The sequence below is a fragment of the Solanum stenotomum genome, chromosome 8 (genome assembly GCF_019186545.1).
Source record: "Solanum stenotomum isolate F172 chromosome 8, ASM1918654v1, whole genome shotgun sequence".
In the NCBI taxonomy this organism is placed as follows: domain Eukaryota; kingdom Viridiplantae; phylum Streptophyta; class Magnoliopsida; order Solanales; family Solanaceae; genus Solanum; species Solanum stenotomum.
Window position 1 is genome coordinate 51759036 of NC_064289.1, and position 21013 is coordinate 51780048.

The following is a 21013-nucleotide window of genomic DNA, read 5'->3' on the forward strand; positions in this document are numbered from 1 at the left end:
AAGGAGCAATGGACTCTATGATAGAACTTATGAAGGAATTAGTTGATCCCAATGTAGAGATTCCTGATTCTTATTATAAAGCAAATGCATTGATGTCTAAGTTAGGACTCTCCTCGATAAGAATTGATTGTTGTGAAAAAGGTTGCATGTTATACTATAAGGAGGATGTCAATCTAGAGTCTTGTAAGTTTTGTAGTCACCCTCGCTATAAGATTGGTTCTACCGGAAAGAAACTTGCTATTAAGGCGATGCATTATTTACCTCTTATACCAAAATTGAAAAGGTTGTATGCATCAAATAGCTCTGCTCCTCATATGAGATGGCACTGTGAAAATAGAAGGCCACCTGGTATCATGTGTCATCCATCTGACGGAGAGGCTTGGAAACATTTTGATAGAACTTATCCAGATTTTGCTGCTGAACCAAGGAATGTTAGGCTGGGTTTGTGTGCGGATGGTTTCACCCCTTTTTCAGTTGGGGCTACACCATATTCTTGTTGGCCTGTGTTTATTACACCGTATAATCTTCCACCTGAGATGTGTATGACAAGTCCATATATATTTCTGAATTGTGTCATTCCTGGTTCGAGTAATCCAAAAAGCAAGATTGATGTGTACTTACAACCTTTGATTGATGAGTTGAAATTGTTGTGGTCTGAGGGGGTAGAAACATGGGACATTTCTCGTAAACAAAATTTCAACATGCGTGCTACTTTAATGTGGACTATTAATGATTTTCTTGCCTATGGAATGCTATCTGGATGGATGACAGCTGGAAAGTTAGCATGTCCCTACTGTATGGAAGATACTAAATCATTCACATTAAAACATGGCCGAAAGAATTCATGGTTTGATTGTCATCGTCGGTTCTTGCCACCTGATCATGAATTTAGGAGAAAGAAATATGCATTTAAAAAGAATAAAACTGAACGAGATGGTCCAACCCCAATATTAACGGGTGATGATATTTGGGAAAGGGTTCAAAATTTTCCAAAGGTAACTGAGGAACCACCGTACAAATTTGATGGGTATGGTGTTGCACATAATTGGACTAAACAGAGTATATTCTGGGAGTTACCTTATTGGAAGGATAATTTCCTTAGACATAATCTCGATGTCATGCATATTGAAAAGAATTATTTTGATAATCTATTCAACACTGTAATGGATGTAACTGGCAAGACAAAAGATAATGTTAAGGCTAGACTTAACTTACCAGAACATTGTAGACGACCGGAGTTGCATTTACAGAAGTCTGCCAACAACAAGTTACTTAAACCCAAGCCTAGTTATTCATTCACAATGGAACAGAAGAGAAAAATTTGTGAGTGGGTGGAAAGCTTGAAAACGCCATATGGATATGCCTCAAATTTGGGAAAGAGGGTTGACATTGAGCGTGGAATATTACATGGGATGAAAAGTCACGACTGTCATGTTTTTATGGAACAATTACTTCCGATTGCTTTTTGTGGATTGCCTGAAAACATATGGAAACCGATTGCAGAAATCAGTTTGCTCTTCAAAGACTTGTGTTCCAACACATTGAGAGTAGAGAATCTGGTTCGGATGGCCAAAAATATAGTTGTTATTAGTAATAAGTTGGAGAAGATTCTTCCACCTGGGTTCTTTGATGTGATGGAACATCTTCCTATTCATCTTGTTCATGAAGCTCTATTGGGAGGTCCAGTTCAATATAGGTGGATGTATCCTTTTGAGCGGTAAGTAACTATAACACATTTATTATTATTTCATAAATCGTTAATATATCTTTTGAAATTATATATCTAATATAAAATTTTATAGGAGCATTGGCAAGTCTAAAAGGGGTATTAAGAATAAACATAGGGTGGAGGGTTGTATGGCTCAAGTATATCTAGCTAAAGAAAGATCCCACTTTTGTTCTTACTACTTTGATGATTATGTGTCGTGTTTGAGAAACAGACCTAATCGACATGATGCTACTGGGAATGATCCTGCAGTACATTCATTATCAATCTTCAACCAACCGGGTAAGGGTTCAAAAAAGCGTACATTGCACAAACTTACCGAAAAGGAGAAAAAATCTGCAGAGCTTCATGTCTTGTTGAATTGTCCAGAAGTCCAACCCTTCTTAGAGTAAGAAAATTAAATATGTAAACAACATATATTCAACTCCGATTTTATTAAGGAAACTAACTATATTTTCAATGTGATTCTACAGTTATTTTGTGAGCCAATATGGTCATGATCAAGTGTTTCCATCATTTATAACGTGGTATACTAATTGGGTAAGTGTTGTAATATATACACCTATTAAGAGATTAGTGTACTCTTCTTTCTACTAACATTGCTTTTAATTTACTAATTATATATAGGTCTACAATTTAGAAAATTCTGCCACATTTGATCAATTTTTCAAGGATATTTCTTGGGGACCGATTACAGTTCACACAATGTCCCAATATAACGTAAATGGTTTTAAATTTGCCACAGATAAATACTCAAAGAATAAGAAAACTAATAATAGTGGTGTTTGGGTTAAAGGTGATAATGGAAATCAAAATGAGAATGTTGATTATTTTGGCGTCCTACAGGAGATTGTAGAGTTGGAATATTCGGGTTGGCCAATCAAAAGAATAGTATTTTTCCAATGCAAGTGGTTTGATCCAACTTCAAGAGGTACGAGGGAGCTTAAGCAGCATAATATCATTGAAGTCAAGCACACTAAGAAGTATGAGGCTTATGATCCTTTTATTATTGCACAAAATGCTAAGCAAGTGTACTATGATCCTTATCTGTTGCGTAGGGATAAGTCTGATTGGTGGGTTGTAATCAAAACAAAACCGATGGGGCGAGTGGAAGTTGAGAATGAATTGGATGTTGCATATCAAAATGAAATACAAGTGTTCATCAAGTAGTGGATGCTGAGTTAGAAATGAATTTGGAGCATCCTGATCACATTTTAGAAGAAGTTAATAGAGAAGAGTTAGATATGCCAACAAATATGGAGGGGGATGAGGAGGAAACTTTCGAAGAGGATGAATGGATAGATGAGGAGGAAACTTCCGAAGATGATGCATGTGAATGGACAGATGATGAAGAAACTTCCGAAGAGGATGAATAACAATTTGTATGTTTAATTGGTGGATTTTTAGCTATTCATATTTGAGTATACTTTATATTTTAGTAGTTTTAACGTTTGTTCGACATTGTGAAAGACTATTTGGATTAAGCCTTATGTTATGATAACTTTGTTTGATATATTTGTTCGACATTGTGACATTATTTTGTACTACTTTGTTTTAATCTTTATATTTATTTGATATAGATGGTAGATACAGACAAGGGTAAATCAAAAAAATCCGCTAATCCGAAAAAGAAATTTAAGGCCAATGCTATGAGAAGGCCCACTGGGGTCGTGATATCTGATGAGCCCTCTCGAGTTAATATTTCAAAAAGAGCCTCAGTTTCAACTACTCACTCGACACACCAGTCACATAATGCCTCTACTCATGTGGCTCCACAATCTGGTTATACTATATCTACACCCACTGTGGTACCTAGTTCGGGTTACCAAACATTGCAAGGCTATTCACATCTTGGTCGTGGGTCTAACATACCATCAGTTAGTGCTAGTCAGTGCAATAGTTTGAATACTAATAGTGGATCAATTGGACTTTCCAATCTTCATATTGAATCCAATGGCTCAGAGCCTAATACTCCCACCACCCAGCACTCAGATGCACATGGTCCTCAGCCAGGCAATAGAGACAATTTTTGGAGACTCGTCATCGAGCCATTAGGATACAAGTATGATTTAATTATGTTTCATCTTTCATTTATCTATTTATATTTTAATTGATTGATTATTTTTTGTTTACTCTACTTCGTCAATGAACTCGTATTTCAGCTTACGTCCGGATGTAGGTATGGCAAAGATTATTTTAAAGTGCATCAGAACTTACTATAATGGTGTGTATCCGAATTGGAGTTCGATTCCACTTAACACCCAAAGGCAGATGTTCAATGAATTTAAGGTAAGAATATATATAAATTAAATCCATATCATATACATTTAAATTCTCTTGTCATTTGAACAATAAATGTTTAGTAATTTTTTATTACAGAAATATTATGTATGGGCTCCCGAACACGAGGATGACGTTCAAGTGAACTTCAAGCTTAAAGCTTCAAAGTTGCTTTCTAGCACATTTTGTGATTGTCGAAGAGAAAACAGAATGCCTAAGTTTATGTTTACGGATCGATAGGCTTTGTTACTGAAACATTGGAGTACTAATGAAAAATTTAAAAAGAGGAGTGAGATTGGGAAGATGGCTCGCGCATCAGAAAAGGGAGGCTTTTTACACACTGGTGGAGCTATTAGCCAGGTTACTAGGAAGGAAAGAATGGTATACTTTCTTAATTTAGTAAAATAATTTTTTTTCTTCTTTTTTGATAAGTACTTTTTGGAGATTAATGAGATCAAATTCTATATATGTTGGGTAGGCCGGTAGCTGTACCAGAGATGTTCAAGGTTACTCACGTCAAGAAGAGTCCGAACCCCACAGAAGAAAAAAGATGGATTGAGCCACGTGCTCAAGAGACATATGTAAGAACTCCATTCAAACTATTTTTTTTTCTTTTCCTTTTATATATTACATTCTTATTCGTAGAGTTCTTTGTTTAAATTATAGGATAGGTATATACGAATATCTCTGGAATATCGTAGTACTCTACCTCTTGAGAGTCATGACAGACCATTTACACAAAAAGAAAACGAGAATCTTTGGAAACAGAGTGTTAGTGAACCGATTAGAGGTTTAGTCTACGGCTATCCAGAAAAGGCGTATCAGAAGAAGAAGTCTTGGTATTGTGGTTCATCATCCTCAAGCTTTGATGGTGGGGATAGAGAGACAATATCTGCAATGGAGAGTAAGATAGCTTATCTCAATGCCGAGCTTGCTGCTGTAGCCAAAAGAGAGAAGAAGAGAGAAGAAAGAGAGAAGAAGAGAGAGGAGGAGATTGCGGCAGCAAAGGAGGCAGAGAACAAGAGGTATGCAGCGCTTCAGGCCCAACTAACTTTTCTTTTTGAATCAGGAAATATTCTTCCTCCATGTCCGGCTAGCAGTGATGGATCTGATCATGAGGGTGATGAGAATGATAAGTCTGATAAGGAAAGTGAGGGTGATGAGAATGGTAAGTCTGATAAGGAGAGTAAGGGTGATGAGGAGTGGTTGTATCTATTTGACATTTTAGACTTCTATATTTTTGGAATTGTTTAATTTGATCGTATTTTAGTTTATTTTGAAATAGTTTAATGTATATGTTGAAAATACTATGTAGTTTTGGTTGGATGAAGTTTATTTGGCTTTGGGTTGTTTTGGTTAGATGAATTTTATTTGGCTTTGGGTTGTTTTGGTTGGATGAATTTTATTTGGCTTTGGGTTGTTTTGGTTGGATGAAGTTTATTTGGCTTTGGGTTGTTTTGGTATAAATATGCAGGTAGGCAACTAAAAATTGCAGCAATTTGCTGCCTGTTTTGCAGCAGAAAACCGACCTCCAGAGGTTGGAATTTCAAAAATAAAAAATAAAAATACCGACCTCCGGAGGTCGGAATTTCAACATTACAAAAATAAAAATATCGACCTCCGGAAGTTAGAATTTCAAAAATACAAAAATAAAAATACCGACCTCCGGAGGTCGAAATTTCAACATTACAAAAATAAAAATACCAACCTCCGGAGGTCAGAATTTCAACATTACAAAAATAAAAATACCGACCTCCAGAGGTCGGATTTTAAAAAAATGAATATTCGGACATAAAATAAAAACCGACCTCGAGAGGTCAGTAAATACCGACCTCCAGAGGTCGGTATTGAATAGCGACCAAGCTTTTTCCGACCTAAGTTGGGATGTCGGTTTTAGGTCGGTATTTATAGGTCGGTATTCACTGTTTTTTTAGTAATGAGTTACCAATCTTCCTTGCAAATGTGACTCCAATATCACAAGAGCTCATCAAAAACAATAGAACCATCTTTGACCCAAGTCTTACTTTGATTAATTTGATGCCTTCAGTAACACTGTTAACTTCAAAGTCTTTACTTTTGAAAATTTGTCCATTAAATGCCTTCTTGATCCAATATTTGAAAGGAAGCAAACTACAATCAAATTGCTGAAATATTTGGTTATAGTCTTGTAGATACCTTTTGTCAAAGTTACATCGTTTTTCCTATTCCACCAATGCCATATATACCAACCATGTGAACTTCATCTACACATTCATTTTTCAACAACAACTTTATATCGTTGAAATTTATTAAGAAAAGAGGAGGAGTGAAGAAGAACATATGACAGTCGAGAGCAATGAATAGAAGGAAAGGAGGAAGTTGAAAGGAAAGGCCCAAGTATTGTTGGCTAGTTACAAAGAGACAAGGGAGGAAGTGGAGTCCAAGATTTCTTTGATCCTTATCACACATGGGGATCATGTGTTACAAACTAACCAATGTCATTCTTCTCTTCCCAATTCTATTTCCTTTCTTTTGCAGGATTATGAGGATGTCTTCCCAAGGGAGCTTCCAAGTGGATTGCCCCCTCTTTGGGGAATTGAGCACCAAACTGACTTTGTGCAGGGATCACAATTGCCAAACAAGCCGGCTTATCGAAGCAATCCAGAGGACACCAAGGAGCTACGAAGGCAAGTTGAGGAACTCCTCAACAAGGGATATATGAGAGAAAGCATAAGTCCATGTGTTGTGCCAGTTCTATTGGTTCCAAAGAAAAAGGGAACATGGCGCGTGTGTGTTGATTGTCGAGCCATCAACAAGATTACAGTAAAGTATCATCATCATATCCCTAGATTAGATGATATGCTTATGAGTTGAATGGTTCTTCTGCATTTTCAAAGATTGATCTTGGGAGTGGTTATCATCAAATCCGGATGAACCCCGGTGATGAATGGAAGACCGCATTCAAGACCAAGTTTCGTCTATATGAATGGTTGGTGATGCATTTCGGTCTCACTAATACTCCTAATACTTTTATGCATCTCATGATCATGTGATGAAACCCTTCATAGGGAAGTTTTTGGTTGTATATTTTGATGATATCTTGATTTATAGTAAAACCATACATGATCATGTTGAGCATTTGAGATGTGTGTTTGATGTGCTTAGGAAGGAACAAATTTATGCTAATCTTGAAAAGTGTTCATTTTATGTGGATGAAGTTATTTTCTTGGGTTTTGTTGTGAGTTTAAGAGGGGTTGAGGTTGATGAGTCTAAGATAGACGTTATTAAGAATTGGTCGATTCCGAAATTCATAAGTGATGTTAGAAGCTTTCATGGTTTGGCTAGTTTTTATACGGACCGAGGTAATCCGAAAGGATAAGCCTTTCAAGTGGGAGAAGGGGCAAGCCAAAGCTTTTGAGGCTTTAAAATCCATGCTTAGCTCCACTCCTTTGTTGCAATTACCCAATTTTGATAAAATGTTTGAAGTGAAATGTGATGCTAGTAAAGTAGGCATTGGAGTCGTCTTAATGCAAGACCAAAAACCTATTGCTTATTTTAGTGAAAAGCTTCAAGGCGCTACTTTGAATTATTCCACTTATGATCTTGAATTGTATACTTTGATTAGAGCTTTGGGTAATTGGCAACACTACTTGTGGCCCAAGGAATTTGTCATTAGGATTGACCACGAGTCTCTAAAGCATATTCGGGCCCAAGGAAAGTTTAACAAGAGGCACGCCAAATGGATTGAATTCCTTGAAACGTTCCCTTATGTAATCCATTACAAAAAAGGGAAGGAAAATGTGGTTGATGATGCTTATCTAGAAAACATGTGTTGGTAAATACTTTGTCTTCTAATTTGATTGGTTTTGACTGTTTGAAGGCATTGCATCCCAAGGATCTTGTGTTTACTCAAATCTTCAAAGATTGTGAGGAATGGGAGAGGGAAAGGTGGATTAGGGATAGGGCTTCTACTCCCTATTCTAAGTTTGATGGTTTCTTGTTCAAAGGCAACAGACTTTGTGTACCTATGAACTCTTGGAGAGAATTATTTGTGAGAGAGGCACACAATGGGGGATTAATGGGTCATTTTGGTATTGATAAAACAAGGGAATTTCTTGAGGAACAATTCTATTGGCCTAAAATGCACAAGGACGTTTTTCGAATTTGTGGCCAATGTATTGAATGTCGAAGTGCTAAGTCACGCCTCCTTCCCCATGGTTTATACACCCCACTCCCTACCCCTCAAAGACCTTGACTTTATATTTCAATGGATTTCGTTTTGGGTTTGCCAAGGACAAAAAGAGGAAGAGATTGCATTTTTATTGTTGATCGATTTTCAAAGATGGCTCATTTCATTCTATGTCATAAATGTGATGATGCTTCCAATGTGGCATCTTTGTTTGTTGAGCATGTTGTTAAATTGCTTGGAATTCCTCAAACCATTGTAAGTGATAGGGATCCAAAATTCCTTAGTCACTTTTGGAAGGAATTGTGGGGTAGACTTGGTACCAAATTGTTGTTCTCAACTTCTTGTCACCCACAAACCGATGGTCAAAGTGAAGTTGTGAGTAGGACCTTGGGTTCTATGCTTCGTGTTGTGGTGCATAGAAAGTTGGCCTCATGGGAGGAACATTTGCCTTTAGTTGAGTTTGCTTATAATCGAGTTATTTATATAATTGTTGGCATGACTCCTTTTGAAGTGGTACATGGATTTAACCCCCTAACCCCTTTAGATCTTACTCCACTTTCTCAAGATGTTGTGTTAAGCTTAGATGGGAGCAAGAGAGCTGAAGCAATGAAGAAGCTTCATGAAAAGGTATAGTTGCACTTAGAGAAGAAGAACCAAGAAGTAGCCAAAAAAGGCTAGCAAGGGTCTCTACAGGGTTGTGCTTGAACACGGTGATTGGGTGTGGGTACACTTTCGAAAGGAGCGATTTCCCTCTCATCGAAAGACGAAATTGATGCCAAGAGGTGATGGTCTCTTTCAAGTGCTTGAAAGGCTCAATGACAATGCCTACAAGGTTGACCTTCTTTCGGAGTATCAAGTGCACAACACTTTCAATGTGTGCGACATGTCCCCATTTCCAACTCTTGATGGTGATGATCCGTCGAATTTGAGGACAAACTCTTTTCAAGAAGGAGAGAATGATGCAATTCAGATTGCAACAAGGTCGTTCACGCGAAGTCAAGCTCGAGACCTTCACAAGATGCAAGGCCTATTCATGAAGTTAGAGGTCCTTGAGCTCGTGTTGATGGCAAACAAAGGGTTCCATGTCTCGAAGATTGCATGGGGAGACACTGCCACTTTTGGCGAGCAGGATCCAATCGGTGTGTCGCCCAATGGCTTGGGCGATGACCCCAGCTCGCCCAAAGTTCCAGAATGTGGCTAGAGTAGGAACCAAGTAGGAACCATCGTCAAGCCAAAAGGACGAGTCACTAAGTCACTAGGCGAGCCCGACTTGGCTCGTCCATTGTCCTTTTCGGGTCAATTTTGGGCCTTTTCACCTTAAACTATAAATAGCTAGTTTGGGTTCATTTTAGACTTAGACTATTTTGAATGTTGAAAACTGAAAACTATTGTTTGAGTGTTGAGAGCTTGGTAAAACTTTTGGTTGATCTTTGCTTAGAAACGAGGTTGCAAGGTGAATTTGATTCCCTTGAGGTCTTCGTAAGAGTTAGGTGCTATTATAGGATTTATCGATTGAGGTATTTAGGTTTAATATACCCTTAGGTTTCCTTTGATTTCCTCTTTGTGTGTCTATCTAGTTATCTTTACTTATTGTCTTTTGATTTCCGCATTTTATTCGTAATTTGATTTTGAGAATTACATCAAAGTAAGTCACGCATAAGCATCAAGTGCATTATGTCACAATGATCATCACTAGCCGGAACCATTTCCCGTTGGCTTTATAACACTCGTCGATAAGGACCTCGGCATAATAACACTCATCGACAAAGATCTCGGCATAATAACAGTCGCCAGCAAAGACCTCAGCATCATAACACTCGCTGACAAAGACTTCGGCATAATAACACTCGCCGACAAAGACCTCGATATAATAACACTCGTCGGCAAAATAACACTCGCCGGCAAAGACCTCGGCATCATAACACTCACCGATAAAGACCTTGACATGATAACACTCACTAAAAAAAGCCTCAATATAATAACACTCACCAGTAAAGACCTCGGCATCATAACACTCACCGAAAAAGACCTGAGCATAATAACACACACCGACAAAGACATCTGCATAATAACACTCGCCGACAAAGACCTCGACATCATAACACTCGTCGGCAAAGACCTCAGTATAATAACGCTCGTCGTCAAAGACCTCGACATACTAACTCATCAATGTCTCATCACGGTGTTCACAATCAATGATACAAGCAAATATCACACCAAATGGGAGAAACAACAAACCATGCAATTCAAGTACACAATCATGTTTTCAAGCATTTTATCAATCAATCATCAAATGTCACAATAAGGCAATTCACATTATCATGTTCTTCACATGGCCTTTTTCTTTTCAACACCTTTTTATTCATTTAGATATAACAAGTCGACAATTTAAACACTTCACCTCATTTCCATTACTCCAAACACACAATCAACGAAGGAAGCATACAAATTAAACTACAATACAAGGTTTAAGAAGCCACTTGCTTAAATCAATCAACAATCACTCCAATAGTTGAGTCTTCCCCTTCCGAATCACTTCCAAAGCCGCACAATCTATGCATAAGCAAGTATTCACAATAAATTTACGGGAACAACAATACCTACATCAATTTCTCTTGAAAAGCGGGTCAATCAACACAAACTCAATTATGAATATAAGGTATGTATCCAAAATTTAATACTTGAAACATTACTCAAGGATTTAGGAACTAATTAGGGAAAATCATTTCGAAAAATGGCTTGAAATCAATTCACAAACTCCATTTTAGTTAATTCTTTGGTTTTTGAAGAAAATCCCCAATTTTCTCATTTCAAAAGCTTGATTTGAACACAGACATCCATAAAAAAAACAATGAGTAATTAAAGATTTAGAATTAAGAATTGTTACCCAAAAGATTTTACTCGAAAACCTGGTCCAAATTGCCTCCCCAAAACTCAAAAAGGAGAAATGGGGTTGAAACCCCAATTTTCAAAAACATTCTGCCCAAGTCACAGATGCTCATCGCGATCACGACCCAAGGTCACGCAATCGAGATGAGTAAGGCATTAAAGTTGACCATTGTCATTGCGGCAAGACCCACGCGATCGCGATGCGCCCCAAGATGATGCTATGTTATCGCGATGAGGGAGTCTCGCGTTCACGATGACCAAAATGGCCATGCACTAGAACCTGAAACAAGCCAAACTCAGAATCATCAAAAGGACCCTCGAGATTCATTCGGAACCCTGTACACACAAACCAGCTATGCAAATCAATTAAACTCAATGTTTTGGACTCAATGGAACCGTCAAAATACGAGTTCGAGGTCTCCTTGACCCAACATCCGTGAAAATTACAAGAAACTAACTCACGCTTAAGAAGGCTAAAACACGCTCGGGACCTCTCAATAATCTACAAAGACCTCAACTAGGTTTAAAATCAACCCCCCCCCCCCTAATCTAATAGAACTTTTGAAATTCTTATCTAAGCATCCGAACCCCGAATGTTAATCAAAGTCAACTCAAAGGCTAAAATTCTACAAGTTCACAACCTAGGACCTCAAATCCTCAAAAAAGACTTAGAAACAAAAATCGACGATTCATTCGAATTAGATTTCAAATTTCAGGATGGATGGAATTGAAACAATTCCATTTCGACACTCAAAAACTCCAAAAGACACTGAAAATCATTTTCTTATTAACCTAGTATTTCAAACTCAAAACTTACCTAAAATCTCAACTTTTAACTCAAAGTTCAAAATCAACTTTTCAAACTTAATCATGAAAAACTCAGGGTCACTATCAAAAGGGGAAAATGGTAATTTTCACGAAAAAAAACCAGAAATAACCGATCAGGTCATTACATTGGCTTGCCTACTAAGAGGGTTAGGGTAGCTGTCATCGTGACCCAAATTTTATGTCTTGATAGATATATACAGATCAACATCATTAGTGATTATGCAATAAATTTGATAAACCTATCATGACCTCTTATATCATTTGCAATAGTCACGTACATTGTAAAATCACCACTACCCCAACCCGAATCTAAGCAGCATAGGTTGAAAGGAGGGGAAAGGCCACATTTGGGAAACAATAGAGGTAACAAACAACACAACTATTAACGGAGGACAAAATTGCCCCTCGGCTAAAAGTACAAGGACAATTTAATCCTTTTCTATTATGGAAATATAATTATTTCACAATCTTCAAGATAGAGTATTGGGATTTTAACATCTACTTAAGAAAATAATTAAATAAATACCATAAAAGCCATATGGTGCAGTCAAACTATTTCTAAATTTGGTGAAATTATCTCAGTCAACTTTATGCAGTCCTATTAGACAATCAAACACTCTTATTTTATATTCCCATATAGGTACTCACATCTCTCTCTCTCTCTCTCACTATATATATATATTCTACTTTGCTTCTTTTTGTTTGTACCAAATATGAGTCACTTGACTAAAAAGAGGTGTAGGAATACTAGGAATCTCAATGAGAGTGCGAGAAAAGTCATTTTAGAGAAAAGATTAGCATCACTATGTAAGCAAGCAGAAGAACTGTCTATTCTATGTGATATAAAAGTCGGTGTGGTTGCTTTTACACCTGGTGAAACCAAAGCTTTTGCTTGGCCTTGTTTAACCCAGGCTAATGCCACAATAAATGAGTATTTAGCTTGCGATGAGGCCAAACAACAAATTAAGTTGTTCACACAAGAAATCTATCTTCAACGAAAAGTTGATGCTCGGGAAAACTATATTGATAAAATAGAGCAAACAGCTGAAAAGAAGGAAATGGAGAACCTATTCAACCAACTTGCTTGGGGAAAAAGCATTCAGGAACTAGATGCTAGAGAAACTAAAGGTTTGTTAAAGCTATTTGAAGCAAAGCAGACTAAACTTAATGAAAGGAAGACTAAACTCAATGAACATGTAGATGGAAATGTTTTAAATCAAACTGGTGCTAATGATAGCAATGCTGGAGAAGAGAATGGTAGGAATCCTTAGGATGTCGACTGATCATGTTGTACTTTTACATTCTTCTATCACTATTTTGTCGTTGTGTCTTTAAATAGCACTTCCTAGTTATTAGATTGTTGCTCATTGTTCATCTATTTATGTTACAGTTGTCATTTAAATAATATATGAAGGATATTTTATTTAAGTCTAGTCAATCAAGTTATATGTATCCTTCAACTTTTTATCAAATTTTATGTTTGTTATATGTGGTTTGTTCCCATTTTCTCATTGATAGTTGACACGTCATTCATAGGTACTCTGTTAGAGTGAGTGTGATTAACATAAAGTTAAGGTTTGTGTATAACAAATGAAGGATTCATTGATCAATTTAGTGAGTTGAAAGTTATGAGGTCTCAAGTCCAAACTCAAGCACCACACAAAAACATTTTGATTTTATCTCATTTGTCCAAGCTTTGGTGAATAGTTTTACCCAATTCCTACATTGTTGGGGAATATAAATGCCTTATGAATTAGTCGAGGTGCGTGCAAACTAGCCCGAATGCTACAGTTTCAAGAAAATCTAGTTATGTGTATAATTTGGAATTTTCTCCAATAAATCTATTTTTACAACAAAAGGTAATGTCATTCAATCTAAAGAATAAAATTATTAATCGATAATATAATATGACTTTGACACGATTTTAGTCAATCCCTTTTCAATTAGTATTTTTCTTTATCTCTCTATATATATATAATAGGAGAGGTGATAGCGCCTACGTTTCAGCACCACAAAAAACAGGTTTTTAAAATAATTAAAAATTATTATTAATTACATGATAATAAATTACTGTTTTTTTTAAATGATTTTTAAATTAATTTTTAATTTCAAATGTTATGATACCTTTTTTGTGGAAAAGTATTTTTAACTATCTTTCCAAAACCTCCTTAATTATAGCAAAACAAATGATGATAATAATAATAATAATAATAATAATAATAATAATAATAATAATAATAATTTATTATTAAATTATTTAAAATCCAAAAATAAAAATAAAAATTACAAACATAAAAGGAAAAAAACTGGAAAAAGGGTTTTGAGTTCAATTCTTTTTTAAATGTATAACTTCCCACGTTTATCTAAAATTAAAAAATCCAAAAATAAAAATAAAAATAAAAATTACAAAAGTAAAAGGAAAAAACTGTAAAGATATATAATAGGAGAGGTGATAGCGCCTACGTGTCAGCACCACAAAAAACAGGTTTTTAAATTAATTAAAAATTATTATTAATTATATAATAATAATTTACTGTTTTATTTTTATATTTTTAAATTTTTAAATTAATTTTTAATTTCAAACATTTATGATTCCTTTTTTGGTGGAAAAATATTTTTAACTATCTTTCCACAACCTCCTTATTTATAGGAAAACAAATGCGTATATATAATATATAATAATAATAATAATAATAATTTATTAAATTATTTAAAATCCAAAAATAAAAATAAAAATTACAAACATAAAACGAAGAAAAAACTTTTTAAAAAAAAAGGTTTACATAATAATAATTTACTGTTTTATTTTTAAATGATTTTTAAATTAATTTTTAATTTCAAGCGTTTATGATTCCTTTTTTTTGGAAAAATATTTTTAACTATCTTTCCACAACCTCCTTATTTATAGCAAAACAAATGCATAATAATAATACAACATAATAATAATAATAATATAATAATAATAATAATAATAATAATTTATTTAATTATTTAAAATCCTAAAATAAAAATAAAAATTACAAACATAAAACGAAAAAAAACTAAAAAAAAGGGTTTTGAGTTCAATTTTTTTAAAAAATGTATAACTTCCCACGTTTATCTAAAATTAAAAAATCCAAAAATTACAAACATAAAAGGAAAAAAAAAATGTAAAGACGGTTTTTTATTTTTATTTTTAAATGTATAACTTCCCAAGTTTTTCCAAAAAAAAAATATATATATATATACATAACCATTCAAGTATAATTTCTTGAAATCAAAATCAATTGCCATGACATAAAAATTTGGAAATTGTGAGTTCTTCTATAATCGTGATAGATTGATAAATTTGCCATGTAAGTTTAATTGAAAAATTATTTATTTATTTTGATTTTAGTGGTAAATTCTCTCATAAATTTTAGTGATAGATTCATATTTTTCTTATTTAAGATTTCTCATTCTACTAACTTTAATTGTTAATAAAATTGCATAACACTTTTAGTTTTATTTGGACTCTTTAGATGACACCGTTTTGGATTCTAAATTGAAACAATACCCACATTGTAAGTAGTAGTTTATAAGTTTTACATATAGACGAGTGAGGACGTCGATTGTGAGAAGAACACAAGGTTATATACAAGTATTGAGTTATTGAAGTTACACAATATATATCAATATTAAAAGAGTATTTTTCATCGCATAACAAACATTTACAAGGTAAAAATTAAAAATAATACATAGATCTGTTGTTTTGTTTATTCTCAAAATTTATTGATCAAATTCTTATTTGCAAATCATACAGTATTATGTGAAGGTTTTCGCTTGTTACCTTTGATTATCTACTTCGAAGTTGTTGTATCCCTTTTATCAATTAAAGTTAATTTAGAACAGTTTGATGCTCGCAGTTGTTTATGATTTATTATTTTAAAGGAGATGTACTTTCTTTGTTTTTTTTCTCATTAACTTTTTAAAATTTGCTTATGTGCATTTGAGTTTAGTTTTTACTTGAATATTAACACTATCAATGAGATTTGTGTATGCATTTTATATAGTGATTAATAATTATTGCAAATTGTTCGCTTTTGTTGATTATATTTTTCCTTTTTTTTGTTGTTGTTTATAATTTTTAATGATATTAAGTTTTTTTTTTCTTTTTGCAGGATTTGTTCAGCATTTTGTGACTATCTTTTAATTCTGAATAAAATAAAATAAAAATATTTTTTAAAATTTTGATAAATGATATATATGCAACAATTCTTTTATACAACTATTAAACCCCTCTTCTTAATGATTTTTATTGTAATAAAAATTAAATGTTATAGGATTATCTTTCTTATATATCTTTATCCATTTAACGTATTATCCGAAATTGATACAGATTTATGAGTGTATCATTCAGCAATAAGCATCATATTGTACTAAAATAACACATATAATTATATTTTTTTTTAGAATATCATATAACTAATATATGACTTTTGGAAAAATTCAAAGATAAAATTTAAAAATTTGAATAACATGCCTACAATTAAAAAAATTTAGTTTTATGCTTAGCATTATCACAATCATAGGACATTTCTTATTTATATTTTTTTAATGTAACAATTAAATTTTCTTATATCTTTTTAGTATTCTAACAAGAGGATAATATGAATAGCCTAGGTATGATTTTGAATAATTTTGAATAACATTCTCTCAAATAAACTTTAGTATATTATCTTATAATCTTATAATAAGTAAAAGTTAGAAATTGTCAATAAATCAATACTTCTGTGTTAAAATAATTATAATATGAAAATGATTAATACAAAATGAATTTTTACTTACAATAAAAATCGAAAAGAAAGGCAATAACAAAATTGAGAAGCTTTTCATCAATTCGAATTTTTTTTGGATAAATAATTGATTTTGAGATTTCCCCATTCATTCTTGCAATTCTTTATGAGAAAAAAATTCAAGATATCAATTAAAAAAAACTCGAGCCTTTTTTTATTTGAAAGAGAAAAAATTGATATAATAAAAAAGGATAAGATTATTAAAAAATTTAACATAACAACAGTTATACAGTTTTCAGATTTTTCAAATTTAAATTTGAAATGGCAGTTTTTTTTTACATTTAAAAATTAATTCAATTTTATTATTTAAAATTAACATCTAATTCCATATCCTCAATATATAAACCCACGAATGAAAACTTCTTTTAAAATTCATCATTTTAAATAATATTTAATATTTTGAAGTAATATATCAATTTTTTTTCTTATTTGCATTTAAAAATAAATTTTTTTTAGAAAATACAACTTATAATCTATATGTTCTATCTGATTAAAAAATTGAACTAATAATAATGATAATGATAATGATAATAATAATAATAATAATAATAATAATATATTAAATTTTAAAAAAAAACATCCAACTAAATGTGGTGTTTTAATCTTTATTTTGAAAAAAAGAAGTAATTATCCAACTAAATAAGGAGTTTTAAAACTTCTCATTATACTCCTACTTCTAAGCAAATTAAAGAAATTTTAAATTAAAATTATCTATTTAAAGCATCCACGTATGAAAGTTTCTTTTAAACCTTATCATTTAAATATTATTTATTATTTTAAGTTTATATCAGATTTTTTTTCTTATTTGAATTTTAAAATAAGCATTTTTAAATAAAATATAACCTATAATCTATACATTCTATGTTTACAGATAAAAAAATCGAAATAATAATAATAATAATAATAATAATAATAATAATAATAATAGTTATAGTTATAATAATAATAATAATAATAATAATAATATAATGTATTAAATTTTAAGAAACATCCAACTAAATATAAAATTTTAATCTTTAGTTTTGGAAATAATATAATTATCCAACTAAATAGGGAGTTTTAAAACTTCCCATTACACTCCTACTTCTAAACAAATTTAAAAACATTTAATTTAAAATTATTGAAATTATTTATTTAAGAAAACCCACGTATGGAAGTTCTAAATATGGCGTTTTAATATTTATTTTGAAAAAATAATTATTATCCAACTAAATATGGAGTTTTAAAACTTTCCATTAAACTCCTACTTCTAAACAAATTGAAACAACTTTTAAATTAAAATTATTTATTTTTAAAAAAAAACACGTATGGAAGTTTCTTTTAAAATTTATCATTTAAATATTATTTAATATTTTAAGTTTTGTATCAGATTTTTTTGTTATTTACATTTTAAATTAAACATTTTAATAAAATATAACATATAATTTGTATGTTTATCCTTACAGATAAAAAAATCGAACTAATAATAATCTATAATAATAATAATAATAATAATGTATTAAATTTTTTTAAAAATATCCAACTAAATATGGTATTTTAATCTTTACTTTGGAAAAAAATAATTTATCCAACTAAATAGGGAGTTTTAAAATTTCCCATTACACTCCTACTTCTAAACAAATTGAAAAACTTTTACATTAAAATTATTTATTTTTAAAAAAAACCACGTATGGAAGTTTCTTTTGAAATTTATCATTTTAATATTATTTATTATTTTAAGTTTTATATCAGATTTTTTTTATCTTATTTGCATTTTAAAATAAATATTTTTTAATAAAATATAACCTATAATCTATATTTTCTATCTTTATAGATTAAAAAAATCAAACTAATAATAATAATAAAAATAATAATAAAAATAAACTATTGTTTAACTTAAACTGATAATAATAATACTAATAATAATAATGTATTAAATTTTAAAAAAACATCTAACTAAATATGACATTTTAATCTTTATTTTCTGAAAAACAAATAGCTATCCAATTAAATAGAGAGTTTCAAAACACCCCATTACACTCCTATTTCTAAGCAAATTGAAAAACTTTTAAATTGAAATTATTAAAATGATTTTTTTAAAGAAAAAATATGGCGTTTTAATCTTTATTTTGAAAATATAATAATTATCCAACTAAATAAAGAGTTCTAAAACTTCTCATTACACTCCTAGTTCTAAACAAATTGAAAAACTTTTCAATTTAATTATTTATTTAAAAAATACTCACGTATGAAAGTTTCTTTTTAAATTTATCATTTAAATCATTTAAATATTATTTAATATATTAAGTTTCATATCAGATTTTTTTCTTATTTGCAATTTAAGCACTATATTAATTCATATCTCTTATTTTTTTTCTTCTTCGGATTTTCAACTTTAGCACAAGATAAAAGAGAAATTGTCAGAGCAAAAATTATAAAATGATAATATATGTCACTATCATAAACATAGAAGGCATGAAATTATATTATTATTATTATTATTATTATAAGTTAAATATATTATTAAGTGCATAATAATTATTTTTAATTATAAAATTATTATATTTTAAATCATATGTGCAACGCGTGGGCACATATACTAGTATGTAATAATAAAAGTAATGTTAATTGCTATCAAATTTCACTCATTGCCCTTCTCAGTTGAGGGATTGACCACTAGTTCACCACTAAAAGATTATTCTTTGTGTTCCATTTTGTATTAGGATTTATTTCAATTTTGATGAATTTTAAAAATATTTCTCTCAAAAAGGAGCTTCAATCTGATTGAGTTTGGCGGAAAGGTTTTCCTAATTAAGCTTAAAAAAATATTTCAAAGAAGAAAGAGAAAGGACAAGAAAAAAATAGAAAGAAAAATGAGTAGGATGAGAGAACTGGACTAAATGGATAAAAAAAAGTGTTTTCCCTTACCAGTGTAAGTTTTTGGATACTTTTAACGTTTCATTAGATAAAAGCTATGTTTCACAGATTCTTCACTTCGGATTTTACACTCGTCTTAACACGACATGGTTGTGGATGTGGGTTTCAGATGTGTATTGGATATGGCCAACCAATTTAGGGTAATTTGAACAAAATACATCAACAAATTAGGGGAAAATATAATGATATTTGAATCAATACAAAAACTAGATGAAATTAAAATTTAGGCATATGTTTTTTGCTTTAAAAGATACTTGGAATAACAAGTCAGCCTCTTAAAGGTGCTTTAAAGATATTGTCACGACCATCAAGGTCGTTCTTCTTTGATTTACCCTCCTTTTAAACCTCCCAATAGTTGTGGTTAGCTATATATGACTTGCGAGGATCGATGGAACAATGCCCGAGATGATCAGATGCATTTCGAGTAGCATTTCAGTTTTGCAAGTTGGAAACTAGAAAGGTCTGACCAAAGTTAACATCTGGGGTTGGCGAGGTCGAATTTGAGTTTTGATATTTCCACCAAGTCTAGAGGATGATTAGTGGCCTTGTTCGACGTCGACACAATTCTCGAGTCATTCAGAGACATTTTGAACCCTTTGGAGGGATTTCTTGAGTTTCCAATGTTTAAAGTTGACCACAATCAATATTTGGTCAAGATGACTCCGAAATGGTTATTTGAATATTCTAATAGGTCACTTTAGATTGACTTGGTCGCTTTTACGATCCCTCTTCATAGAGAAAGGCATGTCATGAGAATGTCGCGCTTACAGAAACCTTTTGCTTCCGCGAAGCCGAGTTACATTAGTGGCTTCTGTGACTCTTCCCCGATCGACACCATTTGTTCTAAATTTCATTTTGGAGATTTTGACCATGGATTGAGGCGATTTTAGAGGGCTTTTCGACACTTCTTCATAGGGGTAAGTTTTTAACCTTCCATAAGATTTTTTCAAGTTGATTAATCGTTTATTTTGTTACTTATAGCGAATGAAAAATGCAACTTAGATTTTTCTCCTAGTATGATTGTAAATTGGGGTTTTGAAGTCCAATTTATAGTTTTTGGCTTAGCCGTTAAGCTTTGAGGTAGGTTATTGATTACTTTTTTTCAAACTTAGCTTGGGTGGTAACTTATCTGTAAAGTAAGATAGGGGTTGGAAGAAATTTTAGGTAAAAGTACTAAATTAAATGATTTGATGTTGTTCTCAAACTAATATTGGTGCATATTTTTTTATGTCGATTCTAACACCAAAGATTCAAATAATTCTTGATTCGTTTGTGGTTGTTGTTGATACGTATTTGAAGTGACCTCCTTACATTCGGAGACCCTGCCCGATTCCCTTTTTACTTTTACTTTTGTCTTACTAGCTTTTTAGACAACTGATGTACTAGACTTGT

At 31.9% G+C, this 21013-nt stretch overlaps 3 protein-coding genes across 3 annotated transcripts in view; all 3 read left to right on the top strand.

The window, feature by feature from the left end:
- Positions 1-21013, top strand: part of LOC125875232 (probable serine/threonine-protein kinase PBL9) — a 1122098-nt gene that overhangs the window by 56918 nt on the left and 1044167 nt on the right. The window lies entirely within an intron of this gene.
- LOC125873917 (uncharacterized) lies at positions 9-3102 on the top strand. Its single transcript, XM_049554743.1, has 5 exons — positions 9-1717; positions 1941-2114; positions 2200-2266; positions 2354-2799; positions 2883-3102. The coding sequence occupies exons 1-5, from the start codon at positions 9-11 to the stop codon at positions 3100-3102; spliced, it is 2616 nt and encodes an 871-aa protein (XP_049410700.1).
- LOC125873918 (MADS-box protein SOC1-like) lies at positions 12605-13162 on the top strand. Its single transcript, XM_049554744.1, has one exon. It carries the CDS (start codon positions 12605-12607, stop codon positions 13160-13162), a length of 558 nt encoding a protein of 185 aa, XP_049410701.1.